This window comes from Ostreococcus tauri, assembly GCF_000214015.3.
Source record: "Ostreococcus tauri WGS project CAID00000000 data, contig chromosome 12, whole genome shotgun sequence".
NCBI classification, from domain to species: domain Eukaryota; kingdom Viridiplantae; phylum Chlorophyta; class Mamiellophyceae; order Mamiellales; family Bathycoccaceae; genus Ostreococcus; species Ostreococcus tauri.
In genome coordinates, this window is record NC_014437.2 from 275,887 (window position 1) to 292,310 (window position 16,424).

Sequence of the window (16,424 nt, forward strand, 5' to 3'; positions counted from 1 at the left end):
TAGTCTAGAATTATTAAACACATTCATTCCTACACGAAATCCCCGAACTCGTCGTCGGCGTCCTCTTCAAACGTCGTGGGCACCACTTCTGGCTCCACCGCGGGCGCGGGATCGATGGTAATGTTGCCGAAGCTCGCGAACGGATCCAACGCCGACGCCGGCTCGCTCGAGACGGTCATCGTCGTCGTTTCCTCGATCGAAATCAAACTCTCTCCTGTCTCCGCCTCGACCAACGCTCCGCTCTTCACAATTTCATCGCCATCCTCCGTCTCGTCTACCCTCTCATCCTCCGATTCCGATTCCGATTCCGATTCTGCCTCCGCCGCGCGCTCCGCCTCCGCGCTCTGCTGGAATCTCTCAAACGCCTCCTCCCGCGCCCGAGATATCGTCTTCTCGCTCATTCTCTCACCTACCGACGTCACCGTCGTCTCCTTTCCCTCCCACCGCCCCCCATCGAGCGCTCGAACCGCCCACGCGTCGTCCTTCTCTCCCACGGCCGTCCCTCCCAGCACCGCTCGCGCTCTTCGTCGAAACGCATCCTCGTCTCCCGCGTCCACGAGCGCGGCGCACGCGCTCGCCGCGCCGTCGACGCGCGACATCACCCCCCTCCGGCCCTCGATCGACTCGATCGACCTCGCGCGCGCGCGTCCGTCGCGCGCTCGCGGTCTCCGTCCCGGGCGTCGCGCGTTCGACGCGTTCGAAAGGCACGGTGCCGGTGGCGTCCCTTTCGATGCACCGGTCATCCCCGGATGCGCGCCTTTGGAAAATACCTTTCGACGGCACGCGAGCGCGGCGGGGTCGAGAGGGTTCGATTGGGTGAAAATTGCTTCGCCGCGCGCTTCAGGACGACGCGACGCGGGCGAACGATGGCGGACGCGTGGCACCTGAGCGCGGTGGCGTCGCTCGTGGAGTCCCTGGACGCGCGCCTGTTGGTGGCGCTGCGAGACGGCTCGAACATCATCGGGACGCTGCGATCGTTCGATCAGTTTGCGAACATCGTGCTCGAGGACGCGGTCGAGCGCGTGGTCGTGGGACGGAACTACAGCGATATCCCGCTTGGGTTGTACATCGTGCGAGGAGAGAACGTCGTGCTCATGGGGGACTGGGGCGAGCGAGGCGAGCGCGCGGCGGTTGAGGGTCTGGTGGAGGTGGACAACGCGGAGATCATTCGAGCGCGCGAGGCGGATAGCGCGGCGGAGGCGATGAAGGGGGATATCCTAAAGAGAATGGATTTCTTGGATGAGTGAGCGTCCGGGGGCTCGGTCGAGCGCGTTCGCGAGAGGTGAGGTGAGAGACACGACGAAGACGCGCGTTTTTTTTGAGCGACGGAAAGGGAGAGGTTTCGGTACGGCGATGATGTCATTAATTCATGCTAATCCTGATCAACCGTGATATACGATCGATAGGACTGAGCCGCCGAATCTCTGGAAGCTGTGATGATCGCGCTTTGTTTTCGCATAGCGTGGAGAGTTTCGACGATGAATCCCGTAAATACCAATGGATCCTTCTGAGCTTCATCTCGACAGAGGAAGTCAGATTGACGTGCACGATATCGAGACTGACGACGACGCTGTATCTTTGTTCGCAGATGAACGAAAAATATAGTTTTAGCGCTGTGTGGGTGTGTAATAAATGGTGAACGGTGAGTCACACAAAGGAAATATCATTAAATTTGAATCATAAGCGATCGCATCGAGTACATTCATTCATACATCGTTCATACATCTTCGCACATCACGTTTCACCTCTCACGCGCTTTTCGTTGGGTAGCTCGGCGCCGTAGTGATGCCGCACTGTCCAGTTTCATCGCTGATTCGTCGCGCCATGCGGATGAATCCGCCCTCGCCCCACGTGCCGCCCCAGGAGTTCTTGACTTTCCAGAAATGCCTGTGTCGTTTGTGGTGTTTGGTGGCGTTATGGTGCGTATCGTCGAAACCGTAACCGACGACGAGCACGCCGTGGTCGACTTGAGAGCCGCACTCCTTTGAATCGTACACGCCGCCGTCGTACAGCTGGAACGATTTTGTGTCCGCCTCGATGGCGATGGATACGGGTTGTTGCGAGACCGCCTTTTCTAGTTCTTTCTCATCGCCTGGAGGGACGTCCTTGAAACCATCGATGGTGGCGACGTGAAGCTGGAGCTTCCATCTGTTGCACGCGAGCGCCTCGGCGGAGTACGGGTACTGAAACTCGGAATCGATGCCGCCGTTCTTCACGATCCACCTGAACGCGTAGTCCATCAAACCGCCGTTGCATCCCATGTTTTGCTTCGAACACGATACCATCTCTTGCTCGGAGAGCGACACGAGCCTTCCGGTGCGAATCTTCGTGATGCCCTCAACGGCGCCTGTGGTTGAGAAGGCCCAGCACGAGCCGCACTGACCTTGATTCTTCGGCGGCGTCACCGCGCCGAGTTCGACCCAATCGATCGCTTCCGGGGGATCAACGCTTGCATATTCCCAAGAAGCCTTGTATTGCTCCACTTTGTCGGTCGAAGTCGCCTCGAGCATCTCGGCGTCTCCGCTCGAGCGTAACTCGGGTTTGTATCCGAGCAGCGCTCTGTACTCCTCTCTCGTCGTTGCCGCGAGCGAGTTCAGCCCGACCCAGTGCGAGACCTCACCGATCGCGTAGAGAGCGTTGTGCTCCACGACGTACGCCGCGTTCTCCGCGAACGTCGCCAATCTCTTCGCGTACTCTTCCGTGTCTCTCAGGTACCGCTCCAAACCGTGCTCGGAGCACCACCGCTCGAAGTGCCTCGCGAGCGCGTTTGCGTTCGAGCTCGCATGTGCGTCGCGCACCACGCGCGCGCGCTCCGTCACCGAGACGAACCGCCCCTCGTGGTCTGCCGTCGACGCCGCAGACGCGCGTCCGTCCGTCTTCGAACCCCGAACGGTCGCCTCGTCGCGTGGTCGACCGAGTCTCAGGCGATTACGCTCCAGCGGCGCCGTTCGCGCGCGCACGCGGACGGACGCGAGCGAACAGACGAGTAAACAGACGATCGTCCATCTCGTGACGCTCGAGCGTCGATCGCGGCGAGGCATCGTCGCCGTTCGACGCGAGCGAGTGACGACGTGCGCGAGGTGCCGACGTGGACGTTTGAATGGCTCGTTCAATTGAAAAGATATGATTACAATGCATCTTTGTATGGGTCCAGACATATCAACTGAAACGCATTCAAAGTATGTAACATCAAAATGGGTTGTTTTCCCGTCGGACTTGAGGCGCGCGCGCGCGCGCGTCTCCGTCTCTTGTGGACGCGCGCTCGAGTGCTAAGAGATGCCGCCGAAAGCCCCCGAATCGAAGGCCGCCAAGGCCGCCAAGGCTCTCGCCGGCGGTAAGAAGGGCAAGAAGGTACGAGCGGGCGAGAGATGATTCAACGAGCGCGACGCGGGTGGACGAGACCCTAACGCGGGGATCGGTCGATGCGACGCGTCGACGTGACGTGCTATCGATCGCGCGATCAAACGCGCGATGAAAGCGATGACGAATCTTTATCGCATCTTCATTGCGCTCGATCGCGCGTCGAGGCGAAGACGAGGGCATGCGCGAGAGATGACTGCCGTGAGGACGATCCCGCAAGGAGCTTCGGGAGCGCGCGTTCGAAAGACTGACGAGGACGAATTCGTTCGCGCGCGCGCAGAAATGGTCCAAGGGGAAGATGAAGGAGAAGGCTAACAACCAAGTTCTCTTCGAACAGGTGCGCTGAGATCGCTCGCGAGCGCGTGAAACGGCTGAACGTTCGTCCAGGGCCTTGGGGCGACAAGCCCTAGGTCAGGTTGCGATCGGGATGCTGAGCAAAGACGGACGTTCGAGCGTCTGCGAAAACGTCGCGGATCGATGAAAGACGTGATCGATTGAGAAGCGAGACTGACCGATGCGATCGCTTCAAATTCGCAGTCCACGTACGACAAGCTCCTCGCCGAGGTGCCGAAGTACAAGATGATTACCACGGCTGTGCTCTGCGACCGCCTTCGCATCACCTGCTCCCTCGCTCGTAAGGGCATTGCCATTCTCCAAGCGAAGGGCTTGATCAAGCCGCTCGTTTCCCACGCCGCCCTCAACGTCTACACGAACGTTCCGGCGGCTGAGTAAAAGAGAGGGTGGCTTGAGTGAGTCGCGCCGACGCCGACGCGACTTCTAGTGAGTTTGGGCGCTCGCCTCGGATTGGTTTAGAACCAGTCCCGGATGAGCGCGTGTCTGAGAACCCGCTTGGTGAGTGGAGATTAGAACATCATGTGAAACAAGATAATTTGTTTGGTTACAAACCTGCCTCTTCGTCCCTCTTCGTCCCTCTTTGCGTCACCAACGAGTCCACACACTGTGACTGTCGCGTCATGCGTGATGTCACCGCGTCTCTCTCTCGCGCCAGCGTCTTAGCCTCCACCTCAGGTGCGCGCAGTCATTGTTATCGCACGCTTCGAACGACTCGTTCTCGTTCGCTCGCGTTCGATCGAGCGACGACGACGACGCTCGAAACGTTCGACGGTGCTTGGTACGGCCCCGATGTCCAGACCGACGCCGCGTCGTGGACAATCGAGCTGAGCGAAGAGGACATCGAAGAGATCGATCTCGCACTCGCTTGTGTCAAGTCCCGAGGGATCAAGGACATCACCGCCATCGGACGAGAGAATTTCCCGCTCCCGCGGTTGGCGCCGCGACTGCAACGCTTGGGACGCGAGCTTGTGCACGGGCGCGGTTTCGCCCTGATGCGACGATTCCCGGTGGAGAGGTACACGAATTGGGATGCGTGCGCGGCGTTCCATGCGATGGGGCGATACATGGGGACGTGTGTGCCGCAGAATAAGCTCGGGCACGTCGTCGGTCACGTGAAGGACCTCGGCGGCGATCCTTTGGATCCGTTGACTCGGCTGTACACGACGAGCGCTGCGCAGCCGTATCACACGGACTCAGCGGATATCGTTGGATTGTTGTGTCTGAGTCAGGCTACGGAGGGTGGTCATAGTCAGGTGACTTCTTCGGTGGCAATTTGGAACGAACTCGTGAAGAGGCATCCGACGAGTGCGGCGGCGCTTCGGGAACCGTTTGTGGTGTCTCGCAAGGGCGAGATTCCAGTCGGAAAGGAAGCGACGTATCTCATGCCGGTCTTTCACGTGCACGATGGGCGATTGAGCGCCATCTACGATCGATCATTCATCGATTCAGCGGTGGCGCTGACAGGCGTCCCGCTCACCGAAGCCCAGGTCTCCGCACTTGACCACTTGGATGCGCTTGCGTGTTCGGATGAGTTGCGTCTCGACATGACACTCCAGCCCGGGGACATTCAGTGGTTACACAATCACACGACGCTTCACGCTCGATCGGCGTTCAAGAACGAGGGCGAGACACCTCGACATCTTGTTCGCCTCTGGGTCTCGCCTGACCCGGTTGTCATTGGCGCCTTGTCGCTTCCGGACATTTTCGCCGAGCGCTTCGGCACCGTGGAACCGGGTCCGATGCGCGGAGGCATTCGTCTCGACGGGCAGGTCCTCTCGTGCCCTACCGACGCGGTGCGGCCGTAGGTGTGTAACGATTCGTATCCCGTACTCGTACACGCGCGTGCAGTTTGCCAGAGCAAAAATAACGACCAACCGTCAGAGAACGCCACGCGCGCTCATCGAACGTCCTTCCGCGCTCGTCGATCGCGTCGATCGATCGCAAAGACGTCTTTTCGAACGCACGCCTTCGTAGATCGACGCGTGCACGCGCCGAACGCTCGCGATAGACGCAACGCCGACGCGTCGAATCGGGTTCTTGTGAATTCATCGCGCGATGGACGCCGACGCCCGGTCGAAGCGCGCGATGACGCGCGCGCTCGTCGCCGGGGGTTTAGGACTCGGTCTAGCGCTCGCCCTGGCGTCCACGGCGTCGCGATCGAGGTCGAAGCGACAGAGCAAGCGTTTGACGCACGACGCGTGGTACAGCGCGCTGGACGTGGACGGACGCGTGGGGAAGTTACAGGACGTTCGTATGGAGGCCTTGGAGGGTGGCATTCCTCACTCGCTGCGAGCTGAGGTGTGGCCGGTGTTGCTCGGCGTGCGCGAGGTGTCGAGTACGAGCGTGGAGCACGAACAGGGTAAGCGGGCGCGACGAGAGCGGTATCGAGAGTTTCGTCGACGGTGCGCCGAATTGGAGGCGATGCTCTCGAAACCGGTGGGAAAGGGACCGGTGAAACTTCCGAGCGATCTCGGGACGTTCACGGAGGCGTCGAAAGTGATCGCGAACGACGCGCCGAGGACGCCGCTGGCGTACGGGTTGTTCGCTCGGGATTGGGAGGCGGGCACGCTGCCAGGTGAAAATGACGAGGCTGACTGGCAGGCTGCGCAACGCAAGCGTCTGACGAGAGTGCTCGAGGCGTATTCGATTTTGGATCCGGCGATAGGGTACACACAAGGAATGAGCGACTTGGCAGCTGTCTTCTTGCAGAACATCAGTGACGAGTCCGAGGCGTTCTGGTGCTTTGCGAAATTCATGGGCGGTTCGTATCGGTGTCACTTTCTGATCAATCCGAATGAGAGTGCGCGCTCGAGTGACGAACGTCCCGAGGGCGTGAGCGATCGTCTTCGAATGGTGAGTGAAATAATCAGGATCGTGGACACCCCGATGCACAAACATTTGAAGTTTCTAAACGCTCACGAGGGCACATTCGCCGTGAGGCCGGTTCTCGTTTTGATGTCTCGTGAACTCGCCGAAAGAGAGACCGAGCTCTTATGGGATGCGTTGATCGCCGCCGGTGATTTCGATCCGACGGTGAAAAAGGGCGAGAAACTTGCGGGCGGGGGTGCGAGACTGTTCCTGCACATCGTCGCCGCAGCCTTGATTGATATGCGGTCGCAGATAATGGCGTGCAAGAAGTTTGATGAATTACTAAAAATGATTGCGCGAAAGCTTCCGGCGAGAAACTTCGCGGCGCACGATCTCGTGCAGAAGGGGAGACAGCTTATGAGACTGACGAGAGGAATCGGTGAGGCTCGGGAGGTTGGCTCAGGAGGTTCTCCCGCCACGCTCACGCTGAGAGATTTGAGATGATTTTCGCTGCTGCTGTACACTACATTTTAAAAAAATTCTAAGCAAATCATAAATAGTTGGACGCCGCGTCCCCGGGTGCGTAGTCCCCACGAAGATCGGTCGGCGAAAAACCTTTGTCGCGCGACACGCGTGTTAAATCGACGCATCGCACCTCGCCGAGTGCAAACGGATAATCTACGTGATGCCTTCCCAGTTCGGTTCCGTTCAAGGCGGCGCAGAACACAGACAGGGTGTCCGCGTGCGACACCAATATTACGTCCTCTCCGAAATACGTCGCCTCTAGTCGAGTGAATGCCTCCTGCGCCCTCCTGTAAATGTCGAAGCACGACTCCACCGATGCGCTCGGTTGGAGACTGGCCGGAACGGGCGGCGGCGTCGACTTGGGATCTTCCAAATCATTCGCCCACACGTCCTCCCAAGCTGATTGCGATCCAAAGTCCAGCGAACCCATTTTTCGCGGATCGAGCAAACCGCTGAACTCGGTGCGCAATTGCGAGAACAACAACCCGCACTCCTCTCTCAGGATCAACGCCGACTGAAACGATCTCTGGAAATTTGACGTGTACACCCACGACGGCGCACCATCGTACTTTTGCACGATCACTCTCGCCGCCTCTCGCATCTGTTCCCTTCCCACGCTCGTCAACCCGTACGTCGCGTCGTATTTGAAACTCGGATTCGTCAGAAAAATCCCGCGTTCATCGAGCACGCTCTCTCCGTGCCGCACGAAGAAGTACCGATTGTGTAACCTCGACGGGAGTTCAATGAACGCTTCCGCGCGTTCGCTCCGTCCCACCACCCCCGTCGTCGACGCCACCACCGTCGCCATCACCCCCTCCCGTCTGCCCATCCGCCACCCATCCGCGTCACCATCGCGCGCGCGCACCCCTCGCCGATCGCGCTCGACGCCCCCCCCCCCCCCCGACGCGCGCGTCGCGTGCCGCAGTCGCCGTCCGCGCGCCTCGCTCGTGCGCGCGAACGATCCCACGCGCGCGCGACGCGTCGCCATGCGTGCGCCCAGTGTCGCCGCGCGCGACCGCCGCGCGATCGGTGATCGGTGCGCTCGACCGGTGATCGGTGATCGGTGATCGGTGCGCTCGACCGGTGATCGGTGATCGGTGCGCTCGACCGGTGATCGGTGATCGGTGATCGGTGCGCTCGACCGGTGATCGGTGATCGGTGCGCTCGACCGGTGATCGGTGCTCGGTGCGCTCGAAAGGCGATCGGTGCTCGGTGCGCTCGATCGGTGATCGGTGCTCGGTGATCGGTGCGCTCGACCGGTGATCGGTGCTCGGTGCGCTCGACCGGTGATCGGTGCTCGGTGCGCTCGATCGGTGATCGGTGCTCGGTGCGCTCGATCGGTGATCGGTGCTCGGTGATCGGTGCGCTCGACCGGTGCGATCGATCGGTCGACCGGTGCGATCGATCGGTGCGCGTGCACGCGGGGCGGCGGCGGCGCGGCGACGGCGACGGCGACGGCACGGCGCGACGACGCGAGGGGTGATGGGCGATGGACGACGACGGACGACGGCGGCAGCGGACGGGGTGATGCCGTCGACGCGCGCGCGCGAGACCGCGGCGGGGGCGGCGGTGGAGCGAAGCGACGAGGAGAGCGATTCGGAGCTCGAGCGCGAGATGGCGGCGCTGGAGACGATCGAGCGCGAGCGAAGGAGCGCGCGGAGTGGTGGAACGACGACCAAGGCGTACGTGAATAACGCGGAGGGGTTGAAAGCTTCTTTGGAGGGTGCGTGATGACGACGACGAGGGATGACGCGCGCGAAGAGGAGGCGGAGAGGAACGAGCGCGCGACGCGGGCGGGCTCGAGAGACTTTGAAGAGAGACTGACTCGGAGCGTCGCGGATGTGCGTGCAAACAGACTTTCAGTGGACGCACAAGGCGAAGTGGATCGATCACATGGCGATCACGGGGACGAATACCGAGCGCGTGGTGGACGTGAACGACGATTTGGGTCGGGAGACATTTTTCTATGAGCGCGCGCTCGAGAGCGCGAATGAGTGCGTGCGGAGGTTGAAGGATCTCGGCATTCCAGTGCGAAGGCCGGACGATTACTACGCCGAGATGGTGAAGAGTGATGAGCACATGAAGCGCGTGAGAAGCGAGCTTTTGTTCGAGCAACAGCAGTTGGAGGTTCGCGAGGAGCGCCGCAAGGCGCGCGAGGCGAAGAGATACGGCAAACAGGTGCAAGCCGAAAAAGTCAAGCAGCGCACGCTCGACAAGAAGGCGCAGATCAAAAGCCTGGATAAGTGGCGCAAGCAGCGACAGAAGAGCGGGTTCGCCGATGACGGTAACGCTCCGTTTGAAGGCGCCGGAGGAGAAGGCAAACGCAAGCGCTCCGAGCGGGACGCCAAGTTTGGTTTTGGAGGACGTAAAAAGGTGAGTGGATCGTCACAGTTTCGTCTCGTTTGCGTTTTATCAACTTTTTCCGCGTTTGTTTTTCGACCTTTAGGTGGACTATCGGGGTGCTGCCCGCATCCCGATATGTCTACGCAACGAGGCGCCTCAAAATTCCACGGCGCATATCTCAGCGTAAACACCTTATATAGACTCATCGGTCGTAGGCCCCTCTCACGAGGACGCCTCCCGAGGAGCGGGACCATATTCCATTGCCTAGGCGGGTGCGGCGTCGTCGCAATTACGTCACGGGACAGACCATGGGCCCGATATCCATTCAACATTAAACCTCTTTGGTTCACTTCCTGATACTGACCACGCAACTTTTTTTGATCTCGCAGACGGCCAAGCGAAACGACAAGTTCAGCGCGAACGACATGTCTGGCTACAAGCCCTCATCGTTCGACAAGGACATCAGAAGTGGCAAGACTGGGGGTTTATACGTTTCCAGATCGAGTGGTGGTCGCGGCGGCGGTCGCGGCGGCGGTCGCGGCGGTGGTCGCGGCGGCGGTCGCGGCGGCGGTCGTGGCGGTGGTCGCGGGCGAAGGTAGAACAATAAACACGAAGCTAGAGACTAATTTTTGTAAGAGACACACACTCATCCTTAGCCACTCACCGAAGGAACCGATCGTCGTGCACGTCGTCCCCCAGTCGACACTCGTCGCGTCGTCCCAAGATGAAGTACCGGTTATCGGCCACCAGGTCGTACGCCAGATCCCCAAGCGCCCTGGGAAACACCGATCCTATCGCTGCGAGCTGCGGAAACGGCGCCCGCATTCTCTTTGCTATCCTCAGTACCGCCTCGGACTTCACGTACGACGCCTCCGAGTTCGCCGCCTCGACGAAGACGATGGATGAAATATCCTCCGCGTCCCGCCCGGCGTTTCTCAACAACCGTCGTCCCGTCTCGCTCTGCAGCGCCGCGAACCGCACGGACCCTCCTTGACCTCCGTTCCCATCGTTCGCAATCGCAAAGTTCACCGCGCCGTTACACAAGTTACACACGCCGTCGTAAAGGATGATTCCTCGTCGCTCGCCTTCCGGAAACAAATCTTCAACGCGCACCTCGCTCCCGGTCGCTCTCGTGGACGACGCCGCCTCACGCGCGACGCCCGCGCGCGACCGCCCGCGCGTCGTCGTTCGCTCCATCGTCGCGAGCGATGCGACGCGTCGCGTCGTCGCCGTGCGCATCGTACAGCTCGTGAAAAAGTGACGTCGTGCGCAGAGCGCGACGCTTCGTCGTCGATGCGCGCGCGCGCGTCCGTCGCGCGCGTCTCCACGATCGCTCGCGGTATTAAAACGAAGGGTGGGACGTCGAGCGCGCGCGCGCGAGCGATGACACGCGTTGACGCGACGATGAGAGGTGAAGCGAACGACGACGAGAGAAATCAACGTCGACGCGCGCGCGTCGCCGTCGTGGGCGCGGGCGCGGCGGGATTGGCGGCGACGCGAGCGATGATGCTCGAGGGGCACGACGTCGTCGCGTTCGAACGCTCGCGAGACGGGTGCGGGGGGACGTGGCGGTACGACGCGAGCGCGGAGGCGGACGCGCTCGGGACGGACGCGCGAAGACGGAGAGTGCACGGGTCGATGTACGCGTCGTTGCGAACGAATCTCCCACGAGAGGTCATGGGGTTCAAGGAATTTCCGTTCGCGAGCGACAAGGCGTTCGATGGGGACGCGCGACGGTTCTGTGGACATAGCGAGGTTCGCGCATATCTGGAGGCGTACGCCGAGCGGTTCGGCTTGGACGCCGTGACGCGGTTCGGCACATTGGTCGTCTCTGTCGAGCGCGTCAAGCGAGCAAACGAGGAGGAAGAGAATCGATGGTCGAGCTCGTGGGAGGTGACTTCGGAGGATCCGAGCGGGGTGGTGCGAAAGGAGATGTTCGATGCTGTGGTTGTGTGTAACGGGCACTACTCCGAGCCGAGAGTGCCAGAGTTCGACGGCGCGGAGACGTGGCCGGGAGAGCGCACGCACAGTCACAATTATAGGATCCCGGACGGGTTCAAGGGTAAGAAAGTTTTACTCATAGGCGCCATGGCGAGCGGGGAAGATCTCAGCAGGGAGATCGCGAGCGTCGCAGATGCGGTGTACCTCTCGGCGCGCACGTGGCAAAATCCCGATTGGGCTAAATCGACCGAGGGGATCGGTGCGCGTGGGAACGTGTACCGTAAACCGAACGTGAAGCGATTTGAGGTCAACGGGGGCGTTGAATTCGAAGACGGTTCCGTCGTTACCGACATTGACGCGTGCATGTATTGCACCGGGTACAAGTATCGCTTTGAGTTTATTTCAAAGGATATCGTCTCAGTTGAAGACAATCATGTCGCGCCTCTGTTCGAGCACTGCGTTTCGGCCAACGCGCCGTCGTTATCGTTCATTGGATTACCGTGGAAAGTCGTTCCTTTCCCGCAATTTGAATTACAGAGCATCTGGATATCGCGCATGCTCTCTGGCGCCGTGCCCATGCCGAGTCGCGAGGAGGCGCTTTGCGGAGCCGCAGATCTCGAGGTGACGCTCGAACCGAAGGGAGACGTTCCCAGACGGCACGCGCATTTACTCGGCGACGCGCAATTCGAGTATAACGACCGCATTGCGAAACTAGCGGGCGTCGATCCCCTTGGGAGCTGGCGTCAGAGCATGTACAAGAAAACCGGGCTCAACAAGAGGCTTCATCCAGAGTTGTACCGCGACACATCTCCAGATGACGACGAGGAGCTTCGCGGGGCGCACGTTGAATTCGCCGCTGTCTCTGACGACGAAGCGGCTCCGCACTTAGCACATTGAACATTTGTATTTGATTTTATCCTTCAGTTGCACAACAACCAACGTCTAAGCAAATTCGCGCAAGATGTTCTTGAACGATGAAAATAAGCCTTCGCGCTCTTCGTCCTCAAACGTTTGGGCCTCGATCTCGCCCCAGTCAATCTTTGTCTTGCGGCTCTCAGCGTTCAAGCCACGAAGGGTCGGCAGACTGACGGGCAGATACGTGAAGCGCGGCATCGCTTTCTTAACCGCCGACGCACTCGCTTTGGTGCCTGCCGGCTTGATCGACGTGTCCTGGTACAAATCGGCCAGCTGAACAAATCCTCCGAGCAAGACTGAGCACCTTCGGTACGCACGCTTCTCGTTTTCCCACAAATATGGCTCGTACGTCGCCCAATCGATCGGATCGAGCGTGCCGGTGAGCTGCTTTTGAAGCGCACTCAGGCGAGATGCATCCTTCAGTGAGAGCACGTCCGCGGCAAACTTCGTATCCATGAGCATTTGCAACGTGCCCTTCTCCGATCGGCGACCGCGTGAAAGACTATCGGCGTACGCCTGCAAGACACCGTCAACGAGTGAAGAGGCGAGCATGCGGATCGCCGATACCGGCAAGAGATGGCCGCCGATCTGTTGCACCTCCTGCAGCACACCGTGAATTGATGTGAGAACGTAGGAGGAGGGCGTCGCTGGCAGTTGCAGTTGCAAACCATCGCCCGTCTTATCGGCGACCTCTTCCCAGTGCGGAGGAGTCGAGTCCGAAGCCAAAGAATGATCTGCGCTCAGCGCTTCCTTAAATTCCCGAACGGTGTCCGTCGAGCACTTCTTCACCCAAACGCTGTACCCGGCGTTCATCGCTCGCTCGAACTCCGCCTTGACTTCGTCAATCTTCACGTTTTGGGGCTCCTTCGGCTGTTTCATCCCTCGCAAAGTCCGAATTGGTTTGATGATTAACTCGGCCGATTCGTTGTACTTTGGCCACGAGTTCGCGGGCTTGAGGAGCACGGTCACCTCCTTGACGATGTCCATGACGGCACGCGCGAGATGACCAACCATCAACGCGCACGGCACGTCGTTGGGGTGCGACTCAACCTTCGCTGAGAGAGATTTCGCCAACTCGACCAGACCCTTATGCGCGCACGAGTGAATGTGCTGCTCTAATTGCGCGATTCGACCCTCGAGCTCGACGTTGCCTCCCAGTTGAACACCTTGGAGCATTAATGCTTCTTTTCTGACGGAGAGCATGATGTTGTTCATCGCTCGCGCGACCGCACGCGCGCACTTAACATCGTCCGGAACGTTCGCGATTTCGTCCGTGGAGCTGCTCGAGCTCGACCACATGGAGGATTCCTTGCGAGAATCCGACCTGCTCTTCTTGCGCGCGTCCACGATGGCTGTGTCGATTTGCGGCTTGAGGTGCGCGAACGTGAGCGACTTCTTGAACAGTGAAAATCCTTGCTGGAGCCACGGTCTTTCAAATAAAATGGACCACAGATCGACTCTACGACTGAACAACGCTTTGCACGTCGCGTCCCATTCCTTGTCCTCGCTCGAGAAGTCGGCTTCAAGTGAACTGAGTTCGTCGCAGTTGGAAATTCTCCCGAACACTGCGACGCCCCGCTGAGACACATCTGTCGCCAATCTATCCATCCATTCCAGACACGCGTCCATGATGGTGCCTTCGTTCACGTTTTCGAATTTGCTGCTCGTTCGCTCCGTGAAAGCCGCCTGAAAACGCTCCCACTCAACTTGAGGCTCGAACACACCTTCAAATAAATCTCTCGCTGTGAGAGATTGCGTCGAGCTCGAGTCAAGGAGAGGCTGCGTGCCGGCGAACACTTCAAAACACACTTTCAACGTGCTCTTCACATCAACCATGACCGCGGTCAGTCGCTTTTTGAGCCCGTCGTGCGTCACCGTCGCTGTCGCGATGTCTCGCAGACACGCTCGCACTCGCGCTTGGCGCGTCTGTAACAACAGCAACAGCGCACGCTTCCTACTCAACTTCTCCACCACGATGAGCGACTTGAGGGCGCTCGCCACGTCGGTCGCTCTCAGCGTCGGTCGTTCGAGCCCCGCTCGGGCGCGCTTCGACACGTGCACATTGAAACTATTCAAAACCATCGCCTGCTGGCGCGCAACCGGAAAAGCCGCGTACAGCGCCTCCGCGTCGCCCCTTCCGCTCGTCATTTCCCCCAACATCTCCTGCGCCGCCATCAATCGTACCGCCGCATTTTCGTAATCGCTATCCTCGAGCAAACCCCACATCTTCTCCGGCGTGTCCAGCAAAAACTTGACTCGACTCCCTCGCTCGGCGTCCGTGCCCACGCGTTCAACCTCCTCCGCGTCCTCCTCCCTATCGCGCGTCCACTCCATCCTGCGCTCTAAATCCGTCTTCAACTCCACCGCTAGCGTCGATACCCTCTCTCCCGCCTTCTCGATCGTCTCCAGAGCCTCCACCGACGCGATCGCGTCCTTGTACGACTCGCCCAGCACGCGTCTGCGTTTGAGCGAATTAAGTCATCAATCAGTCTCTCGTCGCGCACGCGTTTCCCCCCCACCTCCCGCGCGTCGCACGCCCTCTCGATCCCTTCCTCCACCGCACGGCATCGACGCGAACGTACCGCAGCGCCTCCGCCTTCTCGCTCGCCTCTCGTCGCGTCCGTCGTTCGATCTCTCGGATCTCCTCGAGCGAGCGATCGGCGAACAGCGCCTCGGCGTTGCGCTCGGCGAGCGTCGTCGTCGTCGTCTCCCTCGCCCGCGTCGTCGTCATCCCGCTCGCCCGTCGCCGCGCGCGCGACGCTCGCCGCGCGCGCGTCGATGCGTCGACGACGCACAGAAAAGTACCCGTACTTTTCCCCACGTCATGATACAAATGATACTAACCTCCGTGTAAAAAGTGATGCACCGGTTCATGACTCGTGAATTCGTGGAGGGGTCTTTTTTTTCGCGTTTTTTTGTTGAGTTACAACTCAGGGCAAATCGAGGGGGTCGCAACTTTTGCAACATAAATTTATCGTGGGAGAGAAGAAGGGAGTGAGGCATGCAGATCTTCGTAGTCCAAAGTGCGCGCCACCGGATCGTTTGCGTCGTCCAAATCCAAGGAAAGATCGACAGAAATGGGTTCCTCGTGCTTGATGCCGTGCGGTAGCTTGTAATCGTTCGTCCCGTTGGCGTCGAGGATGCATTTAGTGACTGCAGTTTTGACATCCCAGCATCTCTGAAGTCTCTCGCGGTCATGATATTCATGGTATTGCTCCACCACGAGGTTCCAAAACTCGTCCTTATTGGCAGCGCTGTGTTCGATCTGACGTTCGTGCTCTTGAACGTACTTTGATAGCGACCTAAAGAAGCAGAGATCGTTCAAGTTGGTGTCCGGCGAGTTGGCCGGTTGTAACACAAATTTGATCATTGGCATTTGCTTCCCATCGATGCGCTTCCGTTCCTTTCCAGCAGCGTTTAAAGCGTCCATGCACTTCACATGAGGCCGTGCGCCATCCATCTGTACAAAGACTATGTCAAAGTCTGCCATTTTCCTATAGATGTCCGGGATCAACTTCTCGGTGACTAACTCGTAGAAGATGTCTGCGTCAACATCACAGTCTTCATCATACACGTCTCCTCGTTTGTGAAACTTGCTGTTTCGCTGCGCAACCTTTTTTTTTGCGCAGCGATACATTCCTATTCGTCCGTCGAAGTCGCCGCACGGTCGCGCAACGGCGCACAGGCCCATCACTTTTTGAACAAAACGCTTGCTCTTCGTTGGCACCCTTGTTCGCCGTTGTTGTCCTGGGTACACCTTCACCGCTCGCTTGCGCAGCATATCCCACCATTTCTCGTCAATATCGATCCATCCTACTTTTTTGCTCTTAGCTACGTTCGGGTATCGCAAGTTTTCCGTCCCCGTCCAAGTGTAATCAAGATGCTGCTTTGCCCACTCCAATCTTCTCTGCACGTCTTTAGCGCTGAGGCAAGGTACATAACGCTCGCACACTTGGCGCCAGCCAGCTGCTTTACAAAAATTATACACTGTTTTATACGCCACGCGCTTACCTGTTCTCTCCGTGAACCGCTTCGCGAGCGATTCCCACGTGAAGTAACCTTGGAGCTCTTCTGACAGATTCTCGAGCGTCTTCATGTCATCCTCCGTCAATGCACGCGGGCGCCCACTTCTCGGTCGAGAATCAACGTTTTCCTCCGCTCGCGTGCATTGACGGAGG

The 16,424-nt window shown here is 59.2% G+C and overlaps 10 protein-coding genes across 10 annotated transcripts; 5 read left to right on the plus strand and 5 right to left on the minus strand.

The window, feature by feature from the left end:
* Positions 1 to 29: 29 nt before the first annotated feature.
* OT_ostta12g01730 (unnamed product) lies at positions 30 to 599 on the minus strand (the record flags this gene model as incomplete). Its single annotated transcript, XM_003082273.2, has 1 exon — positions 30 to 599. One exon carries the CDS (start codon positions 597 to 599, stop codon positions 30 to 32), a length of 570 nt encoding a protein of 189 aa, XP_003082321.2.
* Positions 600 to 866: 267 nt separating this feature from the next.
* Positions 867 to 1,247, plus strand: OT_ostta12g01740 (Ribonucleoprotein LSM domain,eukaryotic/archaea-type; the record flags this gene model as incomplete). Its single annotated transcript, XM_022982871.1, has 1 exon — positions 867 to 1,247. The coding sequence occupies one exon, from the start codon at positions 867 to 869 to the stop codon at positions 1,245 to 1,247; it is 381 nt and encodes a 126-aa protein (XP_022840091.1).
* Positions 1,248 to 1,748: 501 nt separating this feature from the next.
* Positions 1,749 to 3,041, minus strand: OT_ostta12g01750 (Cysteine peptidase, cysteine active site; the record flags this gene model as incomplete). Its single annotated transcript, XM_003082274.1, has 1 exon — positions 1,749 to 3,041. One exon carries the CDS (start codon positions 3,039 to 3,041, stop codon positions 1,749 to 1,751), a length of 1,293 nt encoding a protein of 430 aa, XP_003082322.1.
* A 235-nt stretch (positions 3,042 to 3,276) lies between these two features.
* OT_ostta12g01760 (Taurine catabolism dioxygenase TauD/TfdA) lies at positions 3,277 to 4,092 on the plus strand (the record flags this gene model as incomplete). The annotated part of the gene is made up of 3 exons (XM_022982872.1): positions 3,277 to 3,351; positions 3,641 to 3,697; positions 3,898 to 4,092. 3 exons carry the CDS (start codon positions 3,277 to 3,279, stop codon positions 4,090 to 4,092), a joined length of 327 nt encoding a protein of 108 aa, XP_022840092.1.
* A 1,677-nt stretch (positions 4,093 to 5,769) lies between these two features.
* Positions 5,770 to 7,026, plus strand: OT_ostta12g01770 (Rab-GTPase-TBC domain; the record flags this gene model as incomplete). The annotated part of the gene is made up of 1 exon (XM_003082278.2): positions 5,770 to 7,026. One exon carries the CDS (start codon positions 5,770 to 5,772, stop codon positions 7,024 to 7,026), a length of 1,257 nt encoding a protein of 418 aa, XP_003082326.2.
* A 46-nt stretch (positions 7,027 to 7,072) lies between these two features.
* On the minus strand, positions 7,073 to 7,855 carry OT_ostta12g01780 (Histidine phosphatase superfamily, clade-1; the record flags this gene model as incomplete). Its single annotated transcript, XM_022982873.1, has 1 exon — positions 7,073 to 7,855. The coding sequence occupies one exon, from the start codon at positions 7,853 to 7,855 to the stop codon at positions 7,073 to 7,075; it is 783 nt and encodes a 260-aa protein (XP_022840093.1).
* Positions 7,856 to 8,661: 806 nt separating this feature from the next.
* On the plus strand, positions 8,662 to 9,989 carry OT_ostta12g01790 (Eukaryotic rRNA processing; the record flags this gene model as incomplete). The annotated part of the gene is made up of 3 exons (XM_022982874.1): positions 8,662 to 8,770; positions 8,903 to 9,420; positions 9,780 to 9,989. The coding sequence occupies 3 exons, from the start codon at positions 8,662 to 8,664 to the stop codon at positions 9,987 to 9,989; spliced, it is 837 nt and encodes a 278-aa protein (XP_022840094.1).
* Positions 9,990 to 10,050: 61 nt separating this feature from the next.
* On the minus strand, positions 10,051 to 10,587 carry OT_ostta12g01800 (Putative thiol-disulphide oxidoreductase DCC; the record flags this gene model as incomplete). The annotated part of the gene is made up of 1 exon (XM_003082279.2): positions 10,051 to 10,587. One exon carries the CDS (start codon positions 10,585 to 10,587, stop codon positions 10,051 to 10,053), a length of 537 nt encoding a protein of 178 aa, XP_003082327.2.
* A 207-nt stretch (positions 10,588 to 10,794) lies between these two features.
* On the plus strand, positions 10,795 to 12,228 carry OT_ostta12g01810 (Flavin monooxygenase-like; the record flags this gene model as incomplete). Its single annotated transcript, XM_003082280.2, has 1 exon — positions 10,795 to 12,228. One exon carries the CDS (start codon positions 10,795 to 10,797, stop codon positions 12,226 to 12,228), a length of 1,434 nt encoding a protein of 477 aa, XP_003082328.2.
* A 45-nt stretch (positions 12,229 to 12,273) lies between these two features.
* OT_ostta12g01820 (unnamed product) lies at positions 12,274 to 14,977 on the minus strand (the record flags this gene model as incomplete). Its single annotated transcript, XM_022982875.1, has 2 exons — positions 12,274 to 14,704; positions 14,829 to 14,977. 2 exons carry the CDS (start codon positions 14,975 to 14,977, stop codon positions 12,274 to 12,276), a joined length of 2,580 nt encoding a protein of 859 aa, XP_022840095.1.
* Positions 14,978 to 16,424: the final 1,447 nt, after the last annotated feature.